The 21,786-nt window shown below is 31.9% G+C and overlaps 1 protein-coding gene across 1 annotated transcript; it reads right to left on the reverse strand.

Annotated features, from left to right (window-relative positions):
* Positions 1–472: 472 nt before the first annotated feature.
* Positions 473–21,674, reverse strand: LOC111003912. Its single transcript, XM_022274667.2, has 4 exons — positions 21,497–21,674; positions 7,920–8,048; positions 7,224–7,404; positions 473–1,727 (listed from the first exon to the last, which is right to left on the reverse strand). Exons 2-4 carry the CDS (start codon positions 8,013–8,015, stop codon positions 1,402–1,404), a joined length of 603 nt encoding a protein of 200 aa, XP_022130359.2. The 5' UTR covers positions 8,016–8,048; positions 21,497–21,674; the 3' UTR covers positions 473–1,401.
* Between the last annotated feature and the right edge of the window lie 112 nt (positions 21,675–21,786).

Consider the following 21,786-nt stretch of genomic DNA (forward strand, 5'->3'; position numbering starts at 1 on the left):
TTAATGCGTGATGGCTTTTTGACTCTCTTGAACCACAGTTCAGGGTCTACAGTTCTCATTTTTTATAACTTCATAAATTCTCATTAAACGCGAAATATACTTCAGAAAAAAATATTTTAGTGTTACATAGAAGTACTCACAACTCGATGGTTTGTGTATTAATGTGAATAATCCCATGACAATTAAATAGGGACAAAGGTTTCATATAATTAGTATTGTGCATGACGAAAAACAATTAACTGTAGTTTATTTAAACGAGCACAAATTATTTTTTATATTATGTTCCATTTTAAATCGTCGGCAATTTAAAATTAATAATACTTTGAAAAATAGTTGAAATTTCTATGAAGTACTGAAAATACTTTACTATCAAAATATTTGGGGAAAATCCAGTCAATGTATTTGGCAATACAATAAGGTACACAGTTTTGGTAACTTTTTTATGTAATATTACAGTTCCTTTACGTTTAATACAATTATAATAATAATTACGTGTTTTATGTAATTTTTTTATTTTTTATTTTCATTTTACTGGGATAAAACAAATTGTGCATTTAAAGCTTGCAAATTCTCTAATAAGATTTATAGATAATACACATATATTAAAATTCGTAGAATCATCTAAATTTAATTTGCTGATAGATGTTCCATGAATTGTGCAAGCTACACTACACAATACAATACTGATTTGGTATTAGAAGACTTGTACTAAATTGACTCTTTAAACTATTTACATTAAATCACTTAAAACAACGCACCTTTGGGTTTCGTAACAATACTAAATTTCACCAAACTTAAAACTAAAGTATCAATCGTCAAATAAAAATATAAACGCAGCCCTCTTAATGTAGTGGATAAATAAACTAACCAATGTATAATTAACGTGTTGCTATTTGATAGCATTACAAAAATATCATGTATTTGTACGTCTGTCACAATGCAGAATCACAATCGTTCTATATGTACTAATTATAAAGTAAAAAAATCTTAATTCTGTAAAAATTCTTAATGTATGGTTTTAAGATCTTTTCTTGATGTTTCGTGAGCTAGTTCCCAACCTCGCCACAATCACTTACGCGCCACTAACACCTACTTATATTTTGGATAGAGACCTATTTTAAGGGTGCATAAATAACCATTAATATATTCTGATATTAAATATTCATTATAGTATATAACATATTATTTGTACATTAAAAATGCGTGATGAATATAATTCAATTTGCAATAATCAATAATGTTGATAAATTCACATGGTATCGTTTGGTAGAGAAATGCGTTAACTTCTGTGTCGTGAATGGGTATTCACTAGATTCCCTTATGAGTGTAAAGTTAAGGGCATAAATATGGAGCTGATCAGACATGCGCGGGCGGCAGCGGCGGTGGGTGCGTGGGTGCGGGTCACAAGTACGCCACAAACAATAACATAGAGAGCAATAAAAGCGATACACCGCCCACTGCGACCCGGCTGGAACGTGACAAGATGGCCTTCCACCGTTGGGCCAAGTGACGGTAGCAGCAGCAGTCCCGCAAACGTACGTAACGAACGCAATCGTGCGCCAGAGGGCGACAGCGGTGTGGGCCCATGTAGCATGTGTGTGGCAGCCAAGGAAACGGTTCAGGCAGGTAACGTCGCTCGCAGCAGCAATGGTCCGCTACAACTCGCGTTTCGCAATACTCCACCTCACGCCGACTGCACGGTCCGCAGCCTTCTGGACTAGCAGGGACTGTAAATACAACAATTATATTTATTTTATTTTCGTATACTTAAATTAAATAAAATAGCATTGTTTTAACTTGCGTACATCATAACTGTTTCTTTAATATTAATGCCGAAACCTAGACAGACAATTATCGACACTATCCCGCAGTGCATTCTATTGCTCCATTTCCGTTATTTAAAAGAACTCGCGGAGAATAAGAATGTGACTTTATTTAGAATTCACATCACTGGCAACGTTGCAAAGTCTTTAATGTCTATTCAATTCATGTAGACGCTAATTTTCTAAAATTCGTTACGTATCTCATATTTGTTTTACATCTGTGAAGATTTTGATAACTGCTTCAAATAATTTTTAATACAATTAATATTTAAAATAAGAGAATTAGTTAAAGGCCTACCTAAAAATTTAATCAGTTTGTGACCATCAACTTTTTTATGAATATTCATTTGATCTTGAACAAGGTCTCAATGAGGCGTGACAGCATCACGCTGTTATAGTTTTTCTTTATTCTTAGAAGTGGCGCGACGAACAATAAACCAACTAAAATGCAAATTTCAAAGCACTAATGAAACGTATTTCGGAGAGACGAATTTTATTCTAAAACGTGGAGATGTGAAGAACACTTTAAACAGTTGCGGTTTAAAACAAGGGGTACAAAAATAGTGCAATTACTGGGAGAACCCGCGAGTGGCCGAGCTCGCCAAGGTCTCTACGGGAAAGCTGGCAACACTAACAAGAGTCGACGTTTAGCGCACTCTACAAACTTGGCACAATGAACGTTTTAATTTAATTTGTTCATGAAGAAGATAAAACGGAATTATTATTAAAAAAATATGCTTTTTATACTTAATTAACATAAAATCTATTAAGAGTTCGACAAGAGAAGATACTGGTATCTAAACAAAACAATTTAAATAATGGAAAATATCAGTTATAATTCTATCGAGATAAAACATTTCATGCTGACGCTATTTAAAAGATAATAAAATGAGAAGTCATATAATACTCTGTGATTAGGTATGATGCATCACGCGTGCCTTCACCACTGTAATTCAGGCTTAGGACAAGGCCGTGTCACAATACGTGAACAGTCAATGCAATTGTTGGAACAACTATCAACTTCAGATATGATTACATAGCAAAAACCATTTTCATTCATTTTAATGGTATAGGCTTAATTGAGTGGGAAAATTTACGATAAAATAAAACTATAACCGAATTCTCCGATTTGCTTTTAAGTGATGAGGGCTTACTAGAAAAATGAGTATTTGAAACACTTCAAATTCATATTCGTTTTTCGCCAGTCCTACGCGCTTAAATAATATTTATTTTACGGATTTACACTTGAATTCAACATTTTTTAATGATATATCAGACAGTGTAGTCTAAAAAGGATTTTTAAAAGTTTTTGTACATTGAAAACATATTTTAATTAAAATGGAAAATGTTTTCAACGTCAAACTTGAGTTGACAGGAAAAATTGCAGGAGAGCGTTAGTAAATATATTTTTAGTATAACTTCCCGATCATGTAGGTGATTGAAGTCGAGAACCGAGGGGTTGAAATCGTTGAGGGTGACGTCATACATATACTATAAAAAGTATTTACTGTTCTGTGACTGTATGAGGATAAAAATACAAAATTTAATTATGCATATGAAAAAGTGGTGTAAGATCGAAATTTAAAATTGAATTTTGCTTTCTTTGTAATATATCATACATATTTATTTAGTTATTTATAACTAATATTAGGATACTTCGTTTTTTAGAGAAGTTACTAGGTATAACGTTCAACGAAGTAGCATGCAAGCCTTAACAATACGCCATAAACTTAACTAACACGAATTAAATGTAAATTTTTTGTATCCCAATTTTATTTAAATCATTACCGCGAATAAAAAAGAAAGTTCCATTGTCAACGAGTAATTCGAAATAATTACAATTCCTTCCCTTGTCTCATTAAATTATAAATTCAAAAACAGTAATTAAATTGTAACGGTCATGGCCGAGATATTATGAAGGCCTTTTATAAAATAAATATTTTTTAATGGCAATTAGTGCTACTAAAGTATTTAGTATTTAGAAAATTTACGTTATAATTTGTACGTAGATGAATATAAATAATTTTTCTCTTACTTCCTGCTGTACTTTATAGCTATTTTATTATAGTTAGTAATTTGTACTATTTATTTTGTCTTCTAATTATCTGATCGCTAAGTGTCTTCAGCGTAAGAGCGAGTGAAATGCTGAGGTGTTTTAAGTGGTGTGGTCTCGCTAACTCTCTGAATAGCAGAGTCAACTGAGTCCCCCCATCAAGCTCGATACCCATAGCGCGAGCCTGCGTAGACGCATTTTCACCTTATTAAAAAAAAGTATTTTTAGTTTGCGACTCTAATGGCTGAGGGGTCGAACCTCCGCTCTGCATCAATGGCTTTCTGTCTATATGCGCATCTAACGCTCTTTTACGATGAGGAGACTGGCATGTCGGAAATCCAAATAACTACAGACTGCTACAGACTGATCGCCTACTCATCTATGAAATAAAAATGGTCAAAGATACGGATACAATCTAAGGACAAGACCCAGATTGGATTGTAGCGCCACCGGAATTATATTGAGTTAATTCTCCTTCTGCATGTATTTTATTTCTCATGCCTCTTTTGCTTTTATGACTGGTTATATTTCGTTGTATTTGAAACGCTCGCTGAAGAAAACAAAACACTTCTGATTAAATATGCCATTGTATACTCTAAAGACACAGTCTTTAATTTGTATGAAAATACAGATTAAAAAAATATTAAATTACTAAAACACACCATTGTCAAGTGCTAGTGACGGATGCAAGACACGCCCTTAGCGACCTTGCTGGCCATAATTGGAAGTGAAACCTTATGATTTTCGATACAACCCAGTATCCCAGATTTGCGGATATTTTCCACTTCAAGTTTTAGATAAAGATTATAAAGAATCTTTAAATGACTACAATTGAATCCCAGGCTTATTGGTTAAAGCAAGCCCCGAAGATCTCAACTTCATCTTTGAATTGTATCGGGTAACAGAAGTATGTCAATGAAACAGCCTTCAAAAACAAAACGAAATAATGACGGTTAAATATTTTTTTCTTTATTCAAAAATGTCAAGTGTTTTTCGCGTTATGGGTTCCTAAAGAAGCTTATTTGGAACATATGCGGACATTGTGAAACAAGCCCTTAGTAATGTAAGAAAAAAATAACTTCTTGAAAGCATATTAAATTTATTTTTTTATAATGTGTTTTAACTGTTTTTGTTATCCAGGGGCGTCAAATATATTCCACGGTCTGACGAAAACCGTGAAAGCTAGAATAAAAGCTTTATTTAATTAAAGTATGGGGTGTACGCCAAAACTAAATTAACAAACATTCAAGTATTGCAAGATAAAATTATCAAAAGTTCCAGTATAATCTTGCACCTAACATAAGTATATATCGAGACACATACTTAATGAATTTAAAACAACTTTATATTTATAATACGACGTATTCTTGTCATAAATATTCTTTCCATACTAGTCTAACTTTCTCCAAACCGTAACGTGTGACTCATAGAAGTATGCGTCGAACGAGTTACCTTTCATTACCTAAATAAAATACGTACGAACTACGGCAGAAAAATGCTACGAAGCCCATATAAAATAAAAATATCTTTAAGGAAATATAAAAAATCTTACTTCTTTCAATTCATACAAATCGAAGCTAACTGAATATGTTAGACAAAATTACTTTTAAATTCATGCCTTATAATCCATATTTCTTTAGTTGCTTTTATATTTCAATTTATCGCATGTGCGTCTTTTTAATGAGAATATTTTAAGAACAACTCCAAAGTTATGTTAATCTACAGTATTATTTTCATGTAAGTGACATTTTTGTCTTTAAAAAGAAACATTTTTGTCTTTTTGTCTTTAGAAAAGTGTAACTCAACTGTAATACTGGTGGGTAAAAAGGTTTTATTTATTTATATTCAAGTGGTAGTGATCACTGAAATTCAGTGCACGTATTTCATGAGGCTTCAATTGACTACATACACTTACTCCATTCTTTTATATTAGTGAAATTATTAACGCGATACACATTAAAATAAAACTTAATTCATTATTAAATTATTTAAATAACTCGACGTTTCAGAAATTGTGATCATCATAGACTGATATGTAACGACAAATTGATTATTGTTGTCAGATTTCTATGTTAATTGATATTATAAACTATTTCTGTATTAAAACCTTTTTTGTTTATTTATATTAACGCAATTTATATTGGAGCCAAATCTAGAATTGAATCGTGTATATTATAAAGGGGTTACTGTAATCTAATAAATTTCGCTTACACAACTGCCCTCATTAATTTTATTACTTTGACCTAGGACGCGGGGTTGTGTTCAATTGCGGGGTTGATACAAAGGTGCCACGCTACATAAGAACTCGTTATACATATTTCTATTTCATAAACACATACACGATTATGCGCGTTTTCATTATGTTGAGTGCTTTATAAAATCTGACGATTTCAACTAACAAACAAAGCATAAATCTTGATAATAATAATATATATAAATGCTTTTGAATATTATATTGTTCGAATATATGTCAATCCGCGTGAAATGATTGAAAATTTTACCCACATCTTAAACTAATATATAATGTAACTATTTATGTATGTATGGCTTTTTCCTTTCTTAATAATCACAATTAATATGACGGCAATGCTCTTGCGTGACTTCTAGCAGTGTCCATGGGCGGCGGCATTATTTAACATTAGATCTGCCTCCTGCTACTTTGCTCCCTGTTATATATAAAAAAATCAATGATTACTTGCTATATAAATGTACAAATGTGTGGTTTCTACGCGATTTTCTACATACGTGACACATAATTATTGTTGGCGTGCGCATTGTCACCACGAATTAAGACAATTAGACAGCTCGCTATTGCACAAACCTAATGCAGTTAATTGTGATACACACACAAGACACAATCCCTATTCATATATTCAGTATAAGTATGCCTCTACATCTCAATGTTTCTAAATCATTGTGCGTTGTTATAATATATTTAGTAAAAATTTTCAAACAATTATCGCTTTAAAATTCGATAGTCGACGAACATTTGATAGTACTTATACTACGAGAAGTACTAGCGAATGAGTGATACCAAGCTTTAATTAAAATTCGCTTTTAACGCCAATTAAAAACACTCAATTTATCCACTGAGTCATCACAGTGTGCCGTTATAAATTATTTTCAACGTTTAAAATAGATGGATTACAAAACCAAAACTTTTCATATTAAAATGTTTACGCTATTACATTTTTTATAATCAACTACATACAAGCTATCAGTCGATAAGTCGTTTTAGTGTTGGACGATATCTGTAAATACGTTGGTCAGAAGTGGAGGACCCGAATGTATTATCAATCATATTTTAATTCCATATAAACTTTTCATATTCCTTGTGTTATACATACTATCTTCCAGGCGTAGGGCGATGGCAGCGGCGCGTGCGTCGGCTGTAGAGACGTCATGCTCTACGAAGTACTCCTCGTAAGTCACTTCCACTTCGGTTTCCGCCCACGCCTCGGTGTCGTTTGTCTTACTGTCATTGCTGGACTCTATACCCACACGCTTCTGCACTGATATTGGGTGTACCTGGTGTAATAAAACATTTAGTTATTTCACCGATAAAACTAAGTTGGGAGGAGCTGAAAGGCATCGGAATAGTATTATAATAATATATAAACACACATTATTTTTTATAAGGTACGGGTAAAGTGATAGTTATTTTACCCGTATTTTTTTTTATAGAACGGGGGAAAACGGGCAAGAGGCTCAACTGATGTTAAGAGGCTCGCGAGTGCTTCGACGGCCTTTTAAGAATTGGTACGCTCTTTTCTTGAAGGACCCTAAGTGGAATTGGTTCGGAAAAACTTCTGAGAATAGTATCTTTCTAAACACTAACTTGCTTGTTACAAGTTTAATAATATATTAATTGAGATATTAAACTATGTACTATACATAAAATAATTATGAATCATTTTATTATTTGTTCCTATTATAATTATGAATAATTTTATTATTTTTTTTACGGTGGTTAACGATTATAAACACATCGTCAGAATATTATGTAAGTTTAAGAAATGTTCACCATGTCCCTGCATACCTACCATGACAGTTGGAACTCGAAAGATGACGTCAGCGCCCGCCAACGCCAACGCAGCGAATAGGAGGGCGCGGAGAAGCCACGCTCTAGACCCTTGCATCCCATCGCACTCCACTATTGATTCTTAGCGACACTGAAATACCATACATGATTGAAGGGCGGAGTTACAAGTATGGGTCATAAAAATATTACGTGCAAACTAAATTACTATCGATTTCGACTTTCGGATACATAAATTTTATTTGCATAACAAACACATATTAATAATAGTCTCTGCTGTGAGCAGTTGCAGCAAATCCTTACTAGCTTTGATTATAATGAGGTGAAAATGCCCTTACGCAGGCCAGCATCAAGCTTGTCGAACTTGACGCGGCGGCTGAGTCAAAACTTAAATCCCTCTGCTATTCAGAGAGACCCCACGCACTAAAAACACCTCAGCCCATCACACGCCCTTAAGATGGGCCCTCTTGGCTCGCTAGGCATTCTACCCAAGGGACCCGGGCTAATATCCGACATAGAGAGCTCATTCAAGACCTGTGGTTCCGGGAGTAGTAGGGATTCACGGGTTCTGCCTCACTCGCTGCCTCAGTCAACCTAACCCCCCGTGCCGGGGACTGCCTCACTCGCTGCCTCAGTCAACCTAACCCCCCGTGTGTTTCTGGCTCAGCGGCAGTCCCCACCTAAAAAAAAAAAAAAAAAAAAAAAAAAGTTTGGTCTCTTTCCCCACTAAACAGACCGTGCTGAGTCGATAGCACTCACTCCCGAAGCGATATTTCTCTCTGTTTCGAAGTTAGGTTTTGCTATACGTTGCAAATTAATCGATTTACTAATCACCTCAGCAAATTACCATGCGCATTTACCTGCAAATGCACCAGGACAGATGGGAAAAGGATTTACTGAACATTAAAAATATGATTTCCGTGTTTTATGTGTTTATTTGCATTATGTTACAATACAACTTTACTAGTGTCATGTCATTTCTTGGTGAGTCATACGAAAAATTTCTGAGGTAATCTTCCAAGCTGAAACCCCAGAACTTGTAGTACAAATATACTACACAATACTCCCCACAAAAGGCAGAATAGATGTCCTGAACGCTAGCTGTATTATAGCTCCATACCCGACAATTTCTTCTTAAAAAATCCGCTATTACTCTAATAGGCTTACGTCCAAATGAATCAAAATATTCTCCAACTTTTTCGTGGTTGATATGAATAGCTACCCAATGAGATCCTGGTTGTGAGTCAGGATCGAGATTGCATATAATAAATGTGGGTAAGTGTACGTGCATTGGTAGGCGATTCGAGGGGTACACGCTATACTGGATGCTGGGATGTATTTTATGGAGACTCATTTGCAGGTTTAATGTATTCATTTTTACTCCAACGCGTTTGACCTTCTACTCTTTGTATTTAACAAAAACGGAAAGGACCCTTGAGAATCACGTTGTGCTTACTTAGCAATTTAATACTGTCTTCGAAAACTATCGGAAGTTTATCAGAGCGAATTCGCAAAAGCGACATTTAATCCATAACTGTTAAGATACTTGTATATTTAGAAATAAATAGATCTGCTTACGTTCAATATTTATTCATGATTTGACAAACTTACAATATTTAAAAAATTACACAAACACGGATAAAATCATTACATTACTTATTGTACATACGTTATATGACTGTTGTATTATTAACAAGTTTGGTATAAAAAAATAAAAACATTTTGATTACAATATACTATGATAAGAAATAACAATTATTTTAGTATTCAGAGAAACTTATTTTATATCAAAACATGACTTAAAATGAGTAGACATACTTTTATGATTGCATTAATTATGACAGATTCACATAATACTTTCTCTTTTCATAAAATACAAAAGTAGAAAAGTTGCAACGGAATGTAACAAAAATGAGATTCTGTAGTTGAAATATTATTATATTATCCCATACATTTTGAGATAATGAATCAGTCATACATAATAAAAACTTACAAAATGTGATGTATCCTAACTTTAGTGACAAAAAATAGCATTTTTTCTTTTAAACATTATGTTTGGCGGTTAAATAGAAACAACATTTACTAATAAAATGTATTAAAATAGACAGAAATTATAATAACATAGGGCAGGAGAAAGTAAATTAGATATTTAATTATAAACTATAAATTCTTGTTAAACAGTAAAAATATTAACAGGATTAATGAAGATCTAAAACAATAACAATACTTGTCTTTTTAGTAATAAAAAATCAAAATTGTTATACAATTATAAGAAGAAACTAAAAAAAATTAAATACTATTACCTATTTTAACACCAACAATAAGATTTAAAATTTACATGTTGTCATTAATAAATATTTATCCTAACTATAATTTTTTCAGAACTTTACAATTACTTATTTTACAATTTAAAGCTAGTCATTTGTCAGGTTATAATTTTTATGATACATTGAATTCCTAATTACCCTAAGACCATAACTTTGATTACACTACTTATTTATTAATATTATGATACATTTATATATGATACAATTATAAATCTTAAATAATCCATAATACTAGTATTGGAATCTGTAATTAATTATTAACCATAAATATATTTATGTTGTGTTGTATAGATCTCTCAAAATCCTATAAGTAATTAAAATGTCATAGAACATAGACAAATCGAAAAGTGTATGTAGATAAAACTCATGTGCGTATTCTAAAATATTTTATCTGAATTTTTTGGAGTTTAAATTATGTAGGTACTGATTTCGAATAAGCCTCTTTGACCTTTAATGTGAATAGTAGAAAAATAATAGCAATAGGTGAACAAACAGTCTACTAGTAATAAATAAGACGCAAATGTTGACGATTTCTTAACACAAAAATAATCACATAATCTGGAGTTCCTCTTAGAGTGGAATAATATAGTTTTATACACTTAATTAGTTCTTATAGTGTTTTAATGCCATCCACCAAATTAAAACTTACACAAACTACAAGGTACATACGCGAATGTAAATACAGATATTAGTTTTATAAACTGTTCTATTAAACTGGCATTATTACATGAGTTACGTTTAATTTTGATACAGTGACGTTAAATATAAGTGGGTTATTTGTTTTAGTCTTTCAACGTCACATATTAATTTTATTAAAAGTTATTTATTTTTTCACATAACTGGCCGATAATAACAATGGAACATAACGGTAGTTTACCAGGTCACGTAACAATAAATAAATAACTTTTAATAAAATTAATATGTGACGTTGAAAGACTAAAACAAATAACCCACTTATATTTAACGTCACTGTATCAAAATTAAACGTAACTCATGTAATAATGCCAGTTTAATAGAACAGTTTATAAAACTAATATCTGTATTTACATTCGCGTATGTACCTTGTAGTTTGTGTAAGTTTTAATTTGGTGGATGGCATTAAAACACTATAAGAACTAATTAAGTGTATAAAACTATATTATTCCACTCTAAGAGGAACTCCAGATTATGTGATTATTTTTGTGTTAAGAAATCGTCAACATTTGCGTCTTATTTATTACTAGTAGACTGTTTGTTCACCTATTGCTATTATTTTTCTACTATTCACATTAAAGGTCAAAGAGGCTTATTCGAAATCAGTACCTACATAATTTAAACTCCAAAAAATTCAGATAAAATATTTTAGAATACGCACATGAGTTTTATCTACATACACTTTTCGATTTGTCTATGTTCTATGACATTTTAATTACTTATAGGATTTTGAGAGATCTATACAACACAACATAAATATATTTATGGTTAATAATTAATTACAGATTCCAATACTAGTATTATGGATTATTTAAGATTTATAATTGTATCATATATAAATGTATCATAATATTAATAAATAAGTAGTGTAATCAAAGTTATGGTCTTAGGGTAATTAGGAATTCAATGTATCATAAAAATTATAACCTGACAAATGACTAGCTTTAAATTGTAAAATAAGTAATTGTAAAGTTCTGAAAAAATTATAGTTAGGATAAATATTTATTAATGACAACATGTAAATTTTAAATCTTATTGTTGGTGTTAAAATAGGTAATAGTATTTAATTTTTTTTAGTTTCTTCTTATAATTGTATAACAATTTTGATTTTTTATTACTAAAAAGACAAGTATTGTTATTGTTTTAGATCTTCATTAATCCTGTTAATATTTTTACTGTTTAACAAGAATTTATAGTTTATAATTAAATATCTAATTTACTTTCTCCTGCCCTATGTTATTATAATTTCTGTCTATTTTAATACATTTTATTAGTAAATGTTGTTTCTATTTAACCGCCAAACATAATGTTTAAAAGAAAAAATGCTATTTTTTGTCACTAAAGTTAGGATACATCACATTTTGTAAGTTTTTATTATGTATGACTGATTCATTATCTCAAAATGTATGGGATAATATAATAATATTTCAACTACAGAATCTCATTTTTGTTACATTCCGTTGCAACTTTTCTACTTTTGTATTTTATGAAAAGAGAAAGTATTATGTGAATCTGTCATAATTAATGCAATCATAAAAGTATGTCTACTCATTTTAAGTCATGTTTTGATATAAAATAAGTTTCTCTGAATACTAAAATAATTGTTATTTCTTATCATAGTATATTGTAATCAAAATGTTTTTATTTTTTTATACCAAACTTGTTAATAATACAACAGTCATATAACGTATGTACAATAAGTAATGTAATGATTTTATCCGTGTTTGTGTAATTTTTTAAATATTGTAAGTTTGTCAAATCATGAATAAATATTGAACGTAAGCAGATCTATTTATTTCTAAATATACAAGTATCTTAACAGTTATGGATTAAATGTCGCTTTTGCGAATTCGCTCTGATAAACTTCCGATAGTTTTCGAAGACAGTATTAAATTGCTAAGTAAGCACAACGTGATTCTCAAGGGTCCTTTCCGTTTTTGTTAAATACAAAGAGTAGAAGGTCAAACGCGTTGGAGTAAAAATGAATACATTAAACCTGCAAATGAGTCTCCATAAAATACATCCCAGCATCCAGTATAGCGTGTACCCCTCGAATCGCCTACCAATGCACGTACACTTACCCACATTTATTATATGCAATCTCGATCCTGACTCACAACCAGGATCTCATTGGGTAGCTATTCATATCAACCACGAAAAAGTTGGAGAATATTTTGATTCATTTGGACGTAAGCCTATTAGAGTAATAGCGGATTTTTTAAGAAGAAATTGTCGGGTATGGAGCTATAATACAGCTAGCGTTCAGGACATCTATTCTGCCTTTTGTGGGGAGTATTGTGTAGTATATTTGTACTACAAGTTCTGGGGTTTCAGCTTGGAAGATTACCTCAGAAATTTTTCGTATGACTCACCAAGAAATGACATGACACTAGTAAAGTTGTATTGTAACATAATGCAAATAAACACATAAAACACGGAAATCATATTTTTAATGTTCAGTAAATCCTTTTCCCATCTGTCCTGGTGCATTTGCAGGTAAATGCGCATGGTAATTTGCTAATTATGCATACGAAACTGACTCGGTGATTAGTAAATGAGGATTTGGACGAGACGTTACATTCTTATTATGAGGTGATTAGTAAATCGATTAATTTGCAACGTATAGCAAAACCTAACTTCGAAACAGAGAGAAATATCGCTTCGGGAGTGAGTGCTATCGACTCAGCACGGTCTGTTTAGTGGGGAAAGAGACCAAACTTTTTTTTTTAGGTGGGGACTGCCGCTGAGCCAGAAACACACGGGGGGTTAGGTTGACTGAGGCAGCGAGTGAGGCAGAACCCGTGAATCCCTACTACTTCCGGGCCACTCAAGGTCTAGCCTTGAACTACCGGTCCTTCTACGGTCATCCCCAAATCCATACTAGCTTAGTTAAGTAAGCCTAAGCAGTAATTCAGCTTCAAATTGACACAAAAACATTGCAATAATACGTTATTTTGCAATTTGTTACCGAAGTATTGCAAGTAGACTGAAGACCCAGAATAATTTTTAGTGTGTCAATTGCTAAGCAGCTTTCGAAAACCCACAGTATTTAAAATTCAGTACCATTAGAAACATTTTCCGCTGATCCAGTTACCTCCACAGTTTAGTGATTCATCGAAATAAGGAAGGTTGTTTTCCGTTATTAATCTTTCATAGATGGTGTTAAATTTCTTTTGACCTCGATAAGGCGATCGGGTGTGTTCAGGTAACACAACACATAACAATGTTATACAATACATAACTGGAAGTCGATAATTACTTATGATGAATGTATATTAAAGGCTAACGCACGCTTTTGTTCATTTAACATTTTTCGCATCTAATAAAAGTAAAGGTTTCGTCCGGTATTTGGCTATTTTAAAACTTTTATTCTAATATTGACTTAATTGAGGCAAATGCTATTACAGACGCAGTTAGTAAATTTAATGGGAGATGAGCTAAGGTGTAAGTGAAACGAAATTAATTGCCAAAGTTAATAGGGCTAATTTAATGAAATATAGAAGATATTAAAATAACTTTTACAGTGTCTAAATGAATTACAAACTTAATTTTGATACTTTGATTACTTAACGGTTAAACTGCTAACTTTTTATATACGCCTCCGTGTTAAACTAAATTCAGCCTAATTCTACCAAAGCGGTAGAAAATACACAGTTAAATTTAGATGTAATATATCTAGGATGTATACAAGGATAATATTATTGTTAATAAAAATAAACAATTAAATTTCCATACAAACAAGTAAAATTATAAGATACTATAGATGTAATGGGGCGGTTTTACTTCTAAGAGCAGATTCTTCCAGACAACTCACAAGTAAATTGTTTCTTACACACGACTGACTAATAACTAATTTTAAAAATGTATGTTGCCGCTACAATAAATATTGCTAGCCATAGGGCTTACACGGAACAAGCACAATTGGCTAATCATGGGCTAAAATAATCTAAAGCTTTCCGCAGTAAAGGTGCAATTGTGTAGCGTCCAATAGTTCAAACAACTCATTGAATGCTAATAAGTTAAATCATCCATTGATCGTGGATGTATGTCTGCAATACAGACCGCACCTGTTACGAAATTGCAGTGCAGTATTTTAGTGATTGTTTCTTTAAGGTTTTTAAAGTTAACTTTCAATTTACAAATTGAAAGTTTATTTGTTGAACTAAATGACGTTGACAACTTGAGTTACGCGGTTAGTTTTTCGCTTCTGTTTACCACGTTGCTCATAAAATACTGAAAAATAAATCTAAATATAATACACATAAAGGTATAGCCTCTCGCCTCTAGCATTATGTATGAATAATAAATATAAAGATTAATAAAGCAGATTAAAGTAATAGTAATGAATAGCGCATAGCTGCTTCTTCGTGATTATGTTATAAAAACATACATTTTATTGGCAGGTATCCAATTACTCTCTTACAAGATCTTGGGCATTTTATATTTGAAAATATTTAATATTGGCTCTAATTGATCGACTCTTTCAACTATCCAGTCCAAGTACAGACAAAGAGCATTGCATTGGGTGCGTTGAATGACATACGATTCAAGGATAATGAGCGATTAGCAGTCAGCTCACGAAATTTTAGTCGCGAGAGGGTTTCACGTCTTGCACCTCCAACGGTTACAGTTATAGGAAAAGCTATTAAAGATTTTGGAAAACTGTTGAAATCATGTCATATTTCAAAGCTTGTTTACTAAGCGTATTTGTATGAGTCTGTTTACTAAGCCATTTTTTTGTAAATTGAATCATTCGCTAGTGTAACGTATACGCTTGTCAAAGAATAGTAGTATGCGAAAAACAAAGCAAAATCTTACTCATATTTGTGTGATAAAATATTTTGCAATTATAACAAAAATTGTATACTTATCTAGGAAATATAATGTATTATCGACTCACACAAATCAGCGGAATATCATTATTCTTGCGAATACATATGAATTTATTCAATTTATTAAATTGTTGTGGCTGTTAACTCCTAAAAAGGCAGTCTATTGTATTAACCATACGTACCTACCCTTTAGTGCCTGAAGCACAATGGAATTTAAATTTAGCTGCATCTGACGGTTTGGGATGTAACTCTGACCTTTATTGCGAGAATAGAAAATCCATACAATATTTATAATTTTATTTATGCATTCAAACGATGACTGGGCTTCTGATACGTGTTTATGTTTAGGATCTGACGGCTGCGGCATTGAATTTAATCCGACCAGCCTCAAAGGAAATAAATAGTTCAGTGTTATTTTTATTTGAAGCTCAACTATTTGATATAGAATTAAATTTACGAGGCGACGATATTAGATTTACGATATGTTAACGACTAGAGAAGTGTTTCTGGCACTTATCTTTCGGCCAAGGTCCCACAAAAATATTACAATCGAATATTGACGTATTTATCGATGATTCATTGAACAAAATCCTATCATAAACTTTATGAACTTGTTATTTTAAGCTTTGTTTAAAAAGTGATCTTCGTCTACATTTTTGTTAAATTCTCAAATATATTCCTTCATTTTTTGTACCAAAGATCTATGTTATTATCAAAAGTTCTTATTTTCTCGTGTTCTACATTAGAAATAAGCAAATATTTTCTAACTTCATTCACAAGCACACATTTTGACTGACTGGAGAAATAGGACAGCTTAGATGTTTGTGAATTACGAAAAGCTTTCAACTTAGTATCAAAGCTCCACATTTGCCAAATGTCCACAGTGCATGATGTATAAAGTCAAACGGCTTAAAGAATATTAAAACAGGTCAATTTTCTTAAAATAAACCCAGAGTATAGTATTCAATATATTATCTTAACTTTGAATTGTGTAGAGTAACGCTCTCTGCACTTTTACGTACCGAAAGAGGCGGATTCGAAACGGTTTGTTTAAATTGTTACCTCATATTATTTAAATTAAACTTGACACTGTGACAAAATGCGTACAAATAACATCACACACATTTAATTTGTATTCCTATTACTATTATTTAGTGAACAAATTAAAGACATAGCAATAATGTAGATACATATCTACATTATATCATTATAAAAATAGGAATTGAAATTGTCCTTCGATTTTTTTTTGCAGTAGGCTTGCTTCTACTTTAGTCGTTAACTACTCGTGCTTTACGTTTCGTAGACCTTCGTAATTATAGACAATTTCACGGACCAGTATAATTAAAAGAAAGTAAACAATTTGCCAATGATAATAACCAGTTAACACACTGTATAAGTAATACACACCTTCTACATATTTTACATATCGCACGTTAAACTTTAGATAGATAACTTTGTTTGTTAAGTTACGCCACATTAGATAAGATGTAAGACTGCTACGGGAACGTTACTTGCTCGACATAACACTAATCGGTAAATAATAATATATATATTTAGTATAACCGGCAAATAAAATAGTATAAACATAATACAATAGTATAAAATAATAAATATAGTAGTATAAAAGGTAAAATTGGTATTTAGCTTACAAATAAAATCCTGGTTTTTCGATAAAAATCATAGATATGCGCTATTTTCATCGTGTAATTTTTTGAGGCATTAATTGTTTTGTTGTTTAAATCATTAATAGATACTATTTTTATAGAAATTTCCAGTACATTTTGCCCTTATTGTGTGTTGATGGTATCAATATTGAGTTCAACGACCCCGAGCACCCCAAGTAAGTTGAACGTGGGGGCAGGTGGGACCCCGTACGTTGCGAAATGAGGTCAACACAGTATACTCAAAATGTACAAATACTTTATTGTATCTATTGACTACACTTATATTTTTACGGTAATACTTATTCCCAATATTATTATTATTAGATCATACAGTACGCTTACTGTGATGTACCTTATTTACACGACATATGGAATGACTTTACAATTCTTAGAATAAAAAACTTATTTCTGTAACTATTGAATTCACAAGTAAATGCAAAGTAAATAAAAAGAAAATAATAATAATACTGAATTCTTACGAGTTCCAATTGGCTAAGTAAACTCTCTGTTAAAGATGTTTAAGATTTTAACCTGACGACAATTATACTATATAGATATAAAAATAATGCCAATAATGATTGAAATTCCGTAGTAATGAGTGCATCGGTGATACGAATACGCATCCGTATCGCTAAATCGATGCCGGAAGTGGTTCCATACAAAGTGTTGGATTATGCTGTCGGGTGCGCCCGCGCAACCATACCAATGCATCATCTATTTAAAATGGTAATTATTGAAAACTTAGGAGTGGCTAATGGATATACGTACTACGATGTAAAAAACCATAGTAAGTTGCGCGCTAACTAATACATTGAAGCACGTATTTTTGAAGTGAAACTTCTTTAGGCGCATGAGGGAACGTCACGAAGTTTGCAGCGTTTTAAAAGAGAGAGAGAGCGAATGAGACCGATTGAGAGTGAGAAAGGGAGATCGAGACTAAAATACACGCAGTTGTTTGATGAATACTTTTAGAAGTAATATATTAGAACTTTAGATGGCAATTCTGTCACATAACGTCTTCTGCAGTAAACGTAGATTTTTATGTATTTATGTTTCAGTGTGAATATAGAAATACATGGAGTGATCATATACTGGAACATGATCATCTATTTGGGCTTTTACCATAGTAATAATTAAGTTACAAAAAAGTTTCACTTATGATATATATACTTTGTACGCCCGCACTTTTTAATAAATATATTTATTTATTGTATATTTGAATAATTACTATGTTGCAGTTTCTGGTCATTGTAGATACATAACGTTACTTGGCTAAGGTTTAATTTCATAATCGCATTGCAGATCAATTTCAAACAGTTCGTTATGAAATAGCTAAAATCGTTTATCCCCACAATTCAAGTGGTAATGAACTAATGAGATACTTGCGAAAAGCTGCAATCTTCATGGAAACGAGGATATCCTTATTAGAAGAATCACGAGACGTAAATTTAAGTTGTTAATAGCCTTTAGCTACAAAGACTTTACATACTAAGATTTATACATGGTGTTTAATATCTATTGTATGTTAAATCGCTACCTTATTAAATAATATTATTAACCACGGCTTAGTTATGAAACCTTAATCTTTAAAAGTAGCACAAAAAATTGAAAAGGATATCATTACTTCGTCGCAATTCAAATTACTTATAAATATTAAACAATCACCAAATTTAAGTTACGAAAATCGAGTCGCTACCGAATTAATATTCAATGAATAGTAAATATATGGGCTTCTCAAATACAGTAACAATCACATTGTTAATTACAGACACAATGTCACGCTTAATTTCTTCCACACATATATTGTAAGTTATATAATAGTTAAGGCAAATTACGTATAACGGACCAAATGTACGACTAAGTGCGGAAGCAAAGTCCACCATACAGAGTAAATGCGCATTTTCGGGTTCTTTAATGATTCACATAGCATTTAGAATGTGTGGACGAGTGTTTAGATATATTCATTTTCTTTACGAGTCGTGACCTCTTTGGCTAATCCTGCAAAAACCTTATAACTCGACAGCCGTGAGAAAGCGTATCCTAGCAGTTACCACCGGGTTCTCAGCGGTTTTCATCTATTGTGTGCTAATGAGCAACACTGCATACATGCCTTGTTCAAACAGCCACAATCATATAACATTCATACGTCATCCAAAGGACAGACCTATGCCATGACACATATAGGGCTTAAAAATAAAAAGTTTATATAGAATATATGAGTCATCGCTGCTTCTTAATTTAACGAAGTTTTTGACCAAATCCGCATGAAATTCGTTACTTTTCTTAGGTACAAATTAACTAGGTACATCTGTGGCAACACCTAGCATCTACATAGCGTTAAGTGATGACAAAAGGTTGAATTGACAGTGTTTTGATTACAAAAAATGTTGTGCAATTTGTATTACGATTAGCGTAGATATCATAAAAAACTTTTAGGACAAATAGTCAAAATAATACAGCGTATTTATTTGCGACTTATATCATTTTATTGAGAGTAAATTAGACAATCTACCTCAGTAAAATAACCTTAACGATATAAAAACCCGAGCAATTAAATAATTAAGCGTATATCGTGAAAGACGACGCAGTGATGTAGAGTGACGCGTTTAGATGAAAGTCTAATTAATTGACCAAATTCCATATATAGTATAGTAGCACATTTATTATGAAGGGGATAACGGACTGTAAACTTTATAAGAACCGTTAAAAATTATATATTCACGTGAAAAATGAAATAGCTACCTTGCTTGCAGTCAAGTAAAAAATAGCTATTAAGTTTTTGTCAAGTTCTATCTGTCCTCAAGAATTACTGAAGCGTAGCACGCTAATCTGAACCACAGTTATATAAGTAGAAATACTAAGTGGTCTACTAAATGTAAATATTACAATGAAATAACTTGTGACATATTAAAACTAAATTAACGAAAATTGTATTTTTGTTAAAAGTACACTTTGTAAACAAAGCATTACAAATTAGAGGATTATATTCAAAATAACATCCTGGTTCTGCGTATATACATTGTCTTCACATATAAATATTTAACTAATTATATTTAAATATTGTAAATTCTATTTTAAAAGGAGGAGGAAAACTTGTGAGGATGTCTTTTGCTAATAATAGCAGGACATGCAATACTATATTGATCGCGATGTCCCCTTTAAACTTTATGTACTGAGTATAAGTCGGTCATTCGTGCCGAAATAGCCTCTATTATAATCGAATAACAGTCCTATATGAAGTATACCAAATCAAATTTAACACCTAACAATACATTTAGAGAGAAGGGCAACTAGAAATGCTTGTTCAGCGAAATCTGTCCGATATTAATAACTAGTTAAGTATTAGTACAAGGCTAAATGCAGCCCTTGAGTGTTCTAGAGACTCGCCTTCATCACTCCACGAGAGCTTCAAGGGCCCTTCATCATCGTAAACGTTTATTTCTCAAGTCTTCGTACAATGTAGCAATATTCAGCATGTATATATTTCTCATAGGAATAAATACATTATATTCTAACAAATATGTTAGATACTATTATATAATAGCATATATAACGAATAAACTTAAAACTAAAAGTTTCACTATTCAATCCATGTAATGCTCCATTATCCATGTAACATATTTATTTCCAAAATATGTAATTTAAAAAAAAAGTTTAATCGTGCCGCTTTTCAATTATTTCGCAGCAAATACAAATAAACCTCCGAAATTCACAAACAATAATAACTCTTATTTCATTTTATGACTTATTCAAAACTGTGATATTTTCATTGTAAATAGTATGTATAATAGAAGTTAATTAATTCACGGCGCTACGATATAACGAGTCAGTGATTGTGCTCTAATTGTATATGTATTGTATTGGTTCGCAGGTAAATTAATTTTCAATTGTTTTTTTTGAAGACAGTAATTGTATTATTGTTTCGAGCACAAAAAAGAATATTTCTCATGGTTTAGTTTCTTTTAATTCTCATATCATAATACTCTCCTAAGATATTTAACAAAAATGTAAGAAAATATTAAATACAGTTATATCCGTAAAACAAATACAAAAACACGAACTTACAATGAATATTCGCAATCCAAGCCGGCTCGTTTGAAGCCGACGTATACAGTATATCACAAACAGTAGTTGCACCCTCAAGAACAAATTGTCAAATGCTGGGACCGCGGAATAAACAAACTGAGCGCAACACGCGTGCGCAACGCAGGCCCGTCAGACCCACACTTAACGTTTTGCTTTGACTACACATTCTGCCAGGCGCCAACTGTTGCCTGAGGAGATTAGCGAGAAAGATCCTGAGTGGAATACTGTCTTTTTAAAAAATGTACTCTTTTAAATTGTATTTTATACTT

The sequence above is a fragment of the Pieris rapae genome, chromosome 1, assembly GCF_905147795.1.
Source record: "Pieris rapae chromosome 1, ilPieRapa1.1, whole genome shotgun sequence".
In the NCBI taxonomy this organism is placed as follows: Eukaryota; Metazoa; Arthropoda; class Insecta; order Lepidoptera; family Pieridae; genus Pieris; species Pieris rapae.